General features: G+C 34.4%; 2 protein-coding genes across 2 annotated transcripts; both read left to right on the forward strand.

Moving 5' to 3' along the window:
• Positions 1–246: 246 nt before the first annotated feature.
• Positions 247–3,785, forward strand: LOC149130634 (uncharacterized). Its single transcript, XM_089344640.1, has 2 exons — positions 247–1,669; positions 2,801–3,785. The coding sequence occupies exons 1-2, from the start codon at positions 556–558 to the stop codon at positions 3,544–3,546; spliced, it is 1,860 nt and encodes a 619-aa protein (XP_089200766.1). The 5' UTR covers positions 247–555; the 3' UTR covers positions 3,547–3,785.
• An 867-nt stretch (positions 3,786–4,652) lies between these two features.
• Positions 4,653–10,791, forward strand: LOC149130635 (uncharacterized). The gene is made up of 4 exons (XM_089343824.1): positions 4,653–4,801; positions 6,739–8,397; positions 8,963–9,016; positions 9,351–10,791. The coding sequence occupies exons 2-4, from the start codon at positions 7,070–7,072 to the stop codon at positions 10,789–10,791; spliced, it is 2,823 nt and encodes a 940-aa protein (XP_089199950.1). The 5' UTR covers positions 4,653–4,801; positions 6,739–7,069.
• Positions 10,792–10,951: the final 160 nt, after the last annotated feature.

The raw sequence follows: 10,951 nt of genomic DNA on the forward strand, positions 1-10,951 counted from the left end.
TCATGAATATTGAATGATGTAGTCATAGTTATACAGTCTTCCTGGATGTCCATCTTCTACATGTTCAATCTACTTTTAAAGATCAGCACTTTTATATGGAGCTGTTGGCATCCAGCTCAAATCTTAAGTTAAATGTTTATTCCTAGAGTTTAACTCAATAGAAATAAATCTGTATATATTAAGTAGCTTCTACATCTTACATTGTTATTTATCTATAATTTCAGAACATCAGATGACATTGACATAACAGAAGAAACATCCTCAATATCTACCATGTTTTAAAGACTAAAAGAAAATATTATACAAAACAGATGTATCAGATTGTTTCTACAAATCTGTGGAGGAATTCCTGTGCAACATTTACTCTGGAATAATATTATTAGCCAAGTTTCTGAACATCACTGACTGGAGTGTCAAGAAGAGGAGCCTATGTGTGAATTAGAGTTGGAAAACTTTATGGAAGTGTTGCTAAACAAAGGTAACACTGGACATGTTTGTAAGGAATAAAGTATAAAAGCAAGAAAATATATATACTGGGATTTGAGAGGAAAAGCAATGGAAAAGAGTGAGAAAATTATAGAATTGATTTCCCCTGAACACATGGTAAAAGAAACAAGACCATATGACTGTAATATCTGTACAAAGTCCTTCCTTCAAAAAAGTAGCCTTCTTTTGCATGAATGTATTCATACAGGAGAGAAGTCATATGTCTGTGACATATGTGGCAAATCTTTCTATCAAAGTATTCACTTAGCTGGACATAAACGTATTCATACAGGAGAAAAACCATATCGTTGTAATATCTGTGGTAAATCATTCTCTATTTGTATTAACTTATCTAGACACAAACGTATTCATACAGGAGAGAAACCATATCATTGTGATATCTGTGGTAAATCATTCTCTCATAATAATGTCTTAACTAGACACAAACGTATTCATACAGGAGAGAAGCCATATCACTGTGACGTCTGTGGTAAATCATTCTCTCAAAGTTTTCACTTAACTGAACACAGACATATGCATACTGGGGAGAAACCACATCATTGTAATATTTGTGGTAAATCATTCTCTAACAGTAGTGACTTAATAAAGCACAAGCGTGTTCATACAGGGGAGAAACCATATCGTTGTGATATCTGTGGTGAATCATTCTCTCTAAGTAATGGCGTTACTATGCATAAACGTACTCATACAGGAGAGAAACCGTATCATTGTGATATCTGTGGTAAATCATTCTCTCACAATAGTAACTTAATGAAACACAAACATATTCATGCAGGAGAGAAACCATATCATTGTGATATCTGTGGTAAATCGTTCTCTCAGAATCGTAACATAAACGCACACAAACGTATTCACACAGGAGAGAAACCATATCATTGTGATATCTGTGGTAAATCATTCTCTCGAAATTTTTGCTTAAAAGAACACAAATTTACTCATACAGGAGAGAAACGATATCATTGTGACATCTGTGGTAAATCATTTTCTTACAGTAGTCTCTTAACTGTACACACACGGACACATACGGGAGAGAAGCCATATCACTGTGATATTTGTGGTAATTCATTCTCTAACAAAAGTGGCTTAGCAAACCACAGACGTATGCATACGGGAGAGAAACCATATCATTGTGATATCTGTGGTAAATCATTCTCTCAAAATAGTAACTTAACGAAACACAAACGTATTCATACAGGGAAGAAAGGAAAAAATTAGTTTCTATAGTTTTGTGTTTGCTGTGTATTTTTAATATTCCTCTTTTTTATTCAATGGGAATTAAAGTATATTCAAATCTTTTAGATTTTTTTGGTTTGTTTTTGTAACATCTTTCTTTCTTTGCTGTGAAGACCCCCAACCCAACACTCTTTCTCCTCCTCACAACCTTTCGCATTATTCTTTCCTGAATATTGCATCCCCTAATTACTGTATATTTATTGTTTATTATCTTTTAAATGCTTCACTCATTAAATTTGTTACACGATAACTATCCACATGATCATGCCTTTCTTGAGATTTTCGTGGGAGGGGGGTTCTACTCTAGGCATAAGGCCCCATATTTTGGTGGGAGGGGGGGCTAGTCAATTAGATCAACCCCAGTACACATCTGCTGCTTAAATTATCGACCCCTAAAGGCTAAAAGACACGTTCAACCTCGGCGGAATTGGAACGCAAAGACAGACGAAATACTGCAAAGCATTTTGCCCGGCATGCTACCGTTTCTGCCAGCTCACCTGCTTAGAGATTGACATTTCTTTATGGACCTGTTGGCATCCAGCTCAATTCTTAAGTTGAACGTTTATTTCAATAGAAATAAATTTTTATATTTTAAGTAGCTTCTACGTCTTACACTGGTGTTTCTCTCTAATTTCAGAACATCAGATGACATTGACTTAACAGATGAAACATCCACAATATCTTCCATGTTTTAAAGACTAAAGAAAGATATTATATGATACATATGTATTAGATTGTTACTATGAATCTGTGGAAGAATTCCTGTGAAACATTTACTCTGAAATAATATTATTAGCCAAATTTGTGAACATCCCAGAGTGTGTGCTCATTGAAGTTGAATAAGTTTATGGAAGTGTTGCTAAACAAATGTATAACACTTGACAGAAATACAGCAGTAGAGGTATTTGTAAAGAATAAAATATAAGAAGAAAAGCAAGAAAAATATATAAGAGGGGGAAAATAATGGAAGATAGTGAGATATCCAAATACAAACAAATTCATACAAGAGGGAAACCATTTCACTGTGATAGTTGTGATAAATCTTTCTCTAATAATACAGCCTTAACAAAACACAATCGTATTCATACAGTAGGGAAGCCATATCACTGTGATATTTATGGTAAATCATTACCTGAAAGTGGTACTTTGACTAGACGCAAATCTATTCATACTGGAGAGAAAGTGTATCGCTGTGATATCTGTGGTAAAGTATTCTCTCAAAATGATACTTTAAAGAAACACAAACGTATTCATACAGGAGAAACACCATATCACTGTGACATCTGTGGTAAATCATTCTCCCATAATAATGTATTAATTAGTCACAAATTTATTCATACGGGAGAGAGACCATATAACTGTGATATCTGCGGTAAAGCATTCTCCAAAAGTGGTAACTTAATGAAACACAAATCTATTCATACAAGAGAGAAACCATATCACTGTGATATCTGTGGTAAATCATTCTCTCAAAATAGCAACTTAACAGGACACACACGTATTCATACAGGAGAGAAACCATATCATTGTGATATCTGTGGTAAAGCATTCTCTCAAAAAGGTAACCTAAAGAAACACAAATATATTCATACGGGAGAGAAGCCATATCATTGTGATATCTGTGGTAAGTCATTCTCTGACAGTAGTTACTTGACGGAACACAAACATATTCATACAGGAGAGAAACCATATAATTGTAATATCTGTGGTAAATCATTCTCAACGAATACTAGATTAAAGGAACATGAATGTATTCATACAGGAGAGAAACCCTATTGCTGTGATAGCATTCTCTCACAATGGTAACTTAAAGAAACACAAATATATTCATTCAGGAGAGAAACCATATCATTGTGATATCTGTGGTAAGTCATTCTCTCAAAACATTCTGTTAACTACACACAAACGTATTCATACAGGAGAGAAACCATATCATTGAGATATCTATGGTAAATCATTCTCTGAAGGTAGTACATTAATAAAGCACAAATCTCTTCATAAGGGACAGAAACCATATGTTTGTGATATCTGTGATAAATCATTCTCTCAAAATTGTGACTAAGCAAAACACAAATATATTCATACAGAATAAAAACCATAACATTGAGATATCTCTGGTATATCATTCTCTAACAGTAGTAACTTAGCTGAACACAAACGTATTCATACAGGAGAGAAACCATATCAGTGTGATATCTGTGGTAAATCATTCTCTGATAGTAGTAAAGTAACTGGACACAAATCTGTTCATACAGGAGAGAAAAGATATCGCTGTGATATCTGTAGTAAATCGTTCTTTTATAATTATGCCTTAACTATACACAAACGTATGCATACGGGAGAGAAACCATATCAGTGTGATATCTGTGGTATATCATTCTCTAACAGTAGTAACTTAGCTGAACACAAACGTATTCATACAGGAGAGAAACCATATCATTGTGATGTCTGTGGTAAATCATTCTCTCGAAATTTTGACTTAGCAAGACACAAACGTATTCATACAGGGAAGAAAGGAAAAGGGTAGTTTCTATAGTTTTGTGTTTGCTGTATATTTTTAATATTCCTGTGTTTTATGCAATGGAAATTAAAGTGTTTACAAAGCCTTTAGATTTTGTTTGGTTTTGTTTTTCGTTTCGCCATCGCTAATTGCTAATTTCTCAATTGCCTATTTCTTCTGCCCATTCATTCCTCCCTTCTTTCCTCCTATCAGGTTCGCAACTGCCCTCACTCATACGAACTTCTCTTAGCTTTGTGTCCCCTGTTTCTTTCCGACACTACACATAACCCCTCCCTCTTTTCACCTTCCCGGCCCCGCCTAATAAACGTCATTAACATGTTGACCCTCCTGCACGGATTTCATACATATTCAACAGCAGAATACAGATACATAAAGGGAGCTAATTAGAACTAGCAACCTCAAACATATCAAAAGACGAGCTACGCATGCGCATTGAATTTATCTTAATAAGTTGATAATACACTAATAATTGTAATAATGTATCTCCCAACTACCAGATACACACATACATAACAACGCTATCCTTTGTGAAACATCTCCGTAAGTATCAAACAATGAAATTATTGTTTTGAATTCTGTAGACGCGTCGATTCTTCGTACGATTTTGTATGTTTTATGAACGAGAGATGTCCTTGATTTGTGCGGGATTTGGCTGCTATTTCTAGCTCTGGATGAGAGATGTCCGTCATTTGCTCAGAGCTGGGTTGCTATTTCTAGCGATGGAAGAGATTCTATGAGTTGTACGAGATTTGGTTAATATATAGTTTAATACCCGGTCACCCAAACGAACGAAGATGAAAATAAAGATTTGCAAAAGACTTTGGGAAAATTCACAGGATCCGTTTTTTTTTTTTCTTCATAACTTTCAGGAAACTGGATATCTTGAAATAAAATTTTACAGAAACACCCTTCGAACAGCATAGATTACAGATTATAAAGAAATTTGTGGTGTAAGTGCATTCCGAAAGGGTGGCGAGAGGAGTGTCGGAAAGTACACACAATCTGTGTTTTCCCCTCATAACTTTCAGGATCTTGTTTACCACCCGGTCACCAAAATGCAAAAAAAAAGCCCAAAAAACTATTATTGTTTACAACTAAATCTGCTAAAATCAGTATATTCTAATAGCCTTGTTGTTTTTTAAAACTCAGTGAATGTCCTTGTTATGGTAGTTCTATGAAAGTAAACAATTTTTTTTTGTTTCCTTGTACTTCGGATAGTGTTCTATTAGCAGACATCTGTTCAGTTTCTCGTACAAAATTCTCATGACTTTGACATATAATTGACCTTATAGTCTGTCTGTGTTTCCCCCGTTTTTTATTAATTAAGATATACATCAAGCAAAACACTTAATGGGACTCTCTTTTAACTGGGTTAACGAATACAAATATCATTAACTAACATGACGCGGGTTACTGCCTGACTACCTTGGTTTGATTAGTTGATGTATGCCCCCGAGGAAGGTGTTGGAGTTCACTGAGGGGTTGTAGAATAATTATACAATTCTGTAAAGAAAGAATAAATTGCGACCATTATGATAAAAATATGTCTGTTACCTTAAAATGACTTTATTCACATTCTCCATTGTACGGTAAATCAGTTTAGCTGTGACATGCTGTGAACACAGTAAAGTTTATGTGTATAGATAGGCTTTATTGAGAGAATGAATCTTAGACGAAATGGTTAGGGTGTTGCACTCATTTTTTTTTTGTTTAGAAATGTCTTTCCCCATTGTTTTTTAAGTGCATATTAGAGAAAAAGAATTTTGCTCATGCAAGCATAAAAATTTAAACAATAAGATGATGATGATGATGATCTGCAAAACAAGTACCTGCTAATAAAAGACACTTTTCCATTGTTTCATGGGTCACGCAGGTTTTTTCTGCCAGATGCTCTTCCTGTTATCAACCATCTCCGGTTTCCAAGTAAGGTAGTATTTCTCTATGTCTGGACATATTTTCATGTTGATGTGCATTAACATGTCTTACATGATGTGAAGACACACACACACTCGTACACAAGACAAACTTCTTTCAGTTGTAGATGCACTGATGCTATTAAAGAAAACACTTTCTCAAGGTGCTGCTCTGTGGAACTGAACTTGAAATCACATGAATGAAAATCCAAGTTAATTTTTATTCTACTTCAGTTGGCTTTTCGTCATTCATCAATGTATATTTTTAGTTGATCTGCGACTCCGTGTGATCACACAACCAACTAGAAGTAACACATTTCCCTTAAATTTCACCTTTGGTTCATGAATATTGAATGATGTAGTCATAGTTATACAGTCTTCCTGGATGTCCATCTTCTACATGTTCAATCTACTTTTAAAGATCAGCACTTTTATATGGAGCTGTTGGCATCCAGCTCAAATCTTAAGTTAAATGTTTATTCCTAGAGTTTAACTCAATAGAAATAAATCTGTATATATTAAGTAGCTTCTACATCTTACATTGTTATTTATCTATAATTTCAGAACATCAGATGACATTGACATAACAGAAGAAACATCCTCAATATCTACCATGTTTTAAAGACTAAAAGAAAATATTATACAAAACAGATGTATCAGATTGTTTCTACAAATCTGTGGAGGAATTCCTGTGAAACATTTACTCTGGAATAATATTATTAGCCAAGTTTCTGAACATCACTGACTGGAGTGTCAAGAAGAGGAGCCTATGTGTGAATTAGAGTTGGAAAACTTTATGGAAGTGTTGCTAAACAAAGGTAACACTGGACATGTTTGTAAGGAATAAAGTATAAAAGCAAGAAAATATATATACTGGGATTTGAGAGGAAAAGCAATGGAAAAGAGTGAGAAAATTATAGAATTGATTTCCCCTGAACACATGGTAAAAGAAACAAGACCATATGACTGTAATATCTGTACAAAGTCCTTCCTTCAAAAAAGTAGCCTTCTTTTGCACGAATGTATTCATACAGGAGAGAGGTCATATGTCTGTGACATATGTGGCAAATCATTCTCTCAATATAACGTCTTAACTACACATAAACGTATTCATACAGGAAAAAAACCATATTGTAATATCTGTGGTAAATCATTCTCTATTTGTAGTAACTTATCTAGACACAAACGTATTCATACAGGAGAGAAACAGTATCACTGTGATGTCTGTGGTAAATCATTCTCTCGTAATAATGTCTTAACGGAACACAAACGTATTCATACAGGAGAGAAACCATATTACTGTGACGTCTGTGGTAAATCATTCTCTATTTGTAGTAACTTATCTAGACACAAACGTATTCATACAGGAGAGAAACCATATCATTGTGATATCTGTGGTAAATCATTCTCTCATAATAATGTCTTAACTAGACACAAACGTATTCATACAGGAGAGAAACCATATTACTGTGACGTCTGTGGTAAATCATTCTCTCAAAGTTTTCACTTAACTGAACACAGACATATGCATACTGGGGAGAAACCACATCATTGTAATATTTGTGGTAAATCATTCTCTAACAGTAGTGACTTAATAAAGCACAAGCGTGTTCATACAGGGGAGAAACCATATCGTTGTGATATCTGTGGTGAATCATTCTCTCTAAGTAATGGCGTTACTATGCATAAACGTACTCATACAGGAGAGAAACCGTATCATTGTGATATCTGTGGTAAATCATTCTCTCACAATAGTAACTTAATGAAACACAAACATATTCATGCAGGAGAGAAACCATATTGTGATATCTGTGGTAAATCGTTCTCTCAGAATCGTAACATAAACGCACACAAACGTATTCACACAGGAGAGAAACCATATCATTGTGATATCTGTGGTAAATCATTCTCTCGAAATTTTTGCTTAAAAGAACACAAATTTACTCATACAGGAGAGAAACGATATCATTGTGACATCTGTGGTAAATCATTTTCTTACAGTAGTCTCTTAACTGTACACACACGGACACATACGGGAGTGAAGCCATATCACTGTGATATTTGTGGTAATTCATTCTCTAACAAAAGTGGCTTAGCAAACCACAGACGTATGCATACGGGAGAGAAACCATATCATTGTGATATCTGTGGTAAATCATTCTCTCAAAATAGTAACTTAACGAAACACAAACGTATTCATACAGGGAAGAAAGGAAAAAATTAGTTTCTATAGTTTTGTGTTTGCTGTGTATTTTTAATATTCCTCTTTTTTATTCAATGGGAATTAAAGTATATTCAAATCTTTTAGATTTTTTTGGTTTGTTTTTGTAACATCTTTCTTTCTTTGCTGTGAAGACCCCCAACCCAACACTCTTTCTCCTCCTCACAACCTTTCGCATTATTCTTTCCTGAATATTGCATCCCCTAATTACTGTATATTTATTGTTTATTATCTTTTAAATGCTTCACTCATTAAATTTGTTACACGATAACTATCCACATGATCATGCCTTTCTTGAGATTTTCGTGGGAGGGGGGTTCTACTCTAGGCATAAGGCCCCATATTTTGGTGGTGGGGGGGGGGGGGCTAGTAAATTAGATCAACCCCAGTACACATCTGCTGCTTAAATTATCGACCCCTAAAGGCTAAAAGACACGTTCAACCTCGGCGGAATTGGAACGCAAAGACAGACGAAATACTGCAAAGCATTTTGCCCGGCATGCTACCGTTTCTGCCAGCTCACCTGCTTAGAGATTGACATTTCTTTATGGACCTGTTGGCATCCAGCTCAATTCTTAAGTTGAACGTTTATTTCAATAGAAATAAATTTTTATATTTTAAGTAGCTTCTACGTCTTACACTGGTGTTTCTCTCTAATTTCAGAACATCAGATGACATTGACTTAACAGATGAAACATCCACAATATCTACCATGTTTTAAAGACTAAAGAAAGATATTATATGATACATATGTATTAGATTGTTACTATGAATCTGTGGAAGAATTCCTGTGAAACATTTACTCTGAAATAATATTATTAGCCAAATTTGTGAACATCCCAGAGTGTGTGCTCATTGAAGTTGAATAAGTTTATGGAAGTGTTGCTAAACAAATGTATAACACTTGACAGAAATACAGCAGTAGAGGTATTTGTAAAGAATAAAATATAAGAAGAAAAGCAAGAAAAATATATAAGAGGGGGAAAATAATGGAAGATAGTGAGATATCCAAAAACAAACAAATTCATACAAGAGGGAAACCATTTCACTGTGATAGTTGTGATAAATCTTTCTCTAATAATACAGCCTTAACAAAACACAATCGTATTCATACAGTAGGGAAGCCATATCACTGTGATATTTATGGTAAATCATTACCTGAAAGTGGTACTTTGACTAGACGCAAATCTATTCATACTGGAGAGAAAGTGTATCGCTGTGATATCTGTGGTAAAGTATTCTCTCAAAATGATACCTTAAAGAAACACAAACGTATTCATACAGGAGAAACACCATATCACTGTGACATCTGTGGTAAATCATTCTCCCATAATAATGTATTAATTAGTTACAAATTTATTCATACGGGAGAGAGACCATATAACTGTGATATCTGCGGTAAAGCATTCTCCAAAAGTGGTAACTTAATGAAACACAAATTTATTCATACAGGAGAGAAACGATATCTTTGTAATATCTGTGGTAAATCATTCTCCTATAATAGTATCTTAACTATACATGAACGTATTCATACAGGGGAGAGGCCATATCATTGTGATATCTGTGGTAAATCATTCTCTGAAGGTAGTACATTAATTAAACACAAACGTATTCATACGGGAAAGAAACCATATCACTGTGACATCTGTGGTAAATCATTCTCTCAAAATAGTAACTTAACGCAACACAAACGTGTTCATACAGGAGAGAAACCATATCATTGTGACGTTTGTGGTAAAGCATTCTCTGGAAATGGTAACTTAATGAAACACAAATATATTCATATAGAAGAGAAACCATATCATTGTGATATCTGTGGAAAATCTTTCTCTGAAAGTGGTTCATTCACTAAACACAAATCTATTCATACAAGAGAGAAACCATATCACTGTGATATCTGTGGTAAATCATTCTCTCAAAATAGCAACTTAACAGGACACACACGTATTCATACAGGAGAGAAACCATATCATTGTGATATCTGTGGTAAAGCATTCTCTCAAAAAGGTAACCTAAAGAAACACAAATATATTCATACGGGAGAGAAGCCATATCACTGTGATATCTGTGGTAAGTCATTCTCTGACAGTAGTTACTTGACGGAACACAAACATATTCATACAGGAGAGAAACCATATAATTGTAATATCTGTGGTAAATCATTCTCAACGAATACTAGATTAAAGGAACATGAATGTATTCATACAGGAGAGAAACCCTATTGCTGTGATATCTGTGGTAAAGCATTCTCTCACAATGGTAACTTAAAGAAACACAAATATATTCATTCAGGAGAGAAACCATATCATTGTGATATCTGTGGTAAGTCATTCTCTCAAAACATTCTGTTAACTACACACAAACGTATTCATACAGGAGAGAAACCATATCATTGAGATATCTATGGTAAATCATTCTCTGAAGGTAGTACATTAATGAAGCACAAATCTCTTCATAAGGGACAGAAACCATATGTTTGTGATAAATCATTCTCTCAAAATTGTGACTAAGCAAAACACAAATATATTCATACAGAATAAAAACCATAACATTGAG

This window comes from Octopus bimaculoides, chromosome 28, assembly GCF_046866305.1.
Source record: "Octopus bimaculoides isolate indiv1 chromosome 28, ASM4686630v1, whole genome shotgun sequence".
In the NCBI taxonomy this organism is placed as follows: Eukaryota; Metazoa; Mollusca; class Cephalopoda; order Octopoda; family Octopodidae; genus Octopus; species Octopus bimaculoides.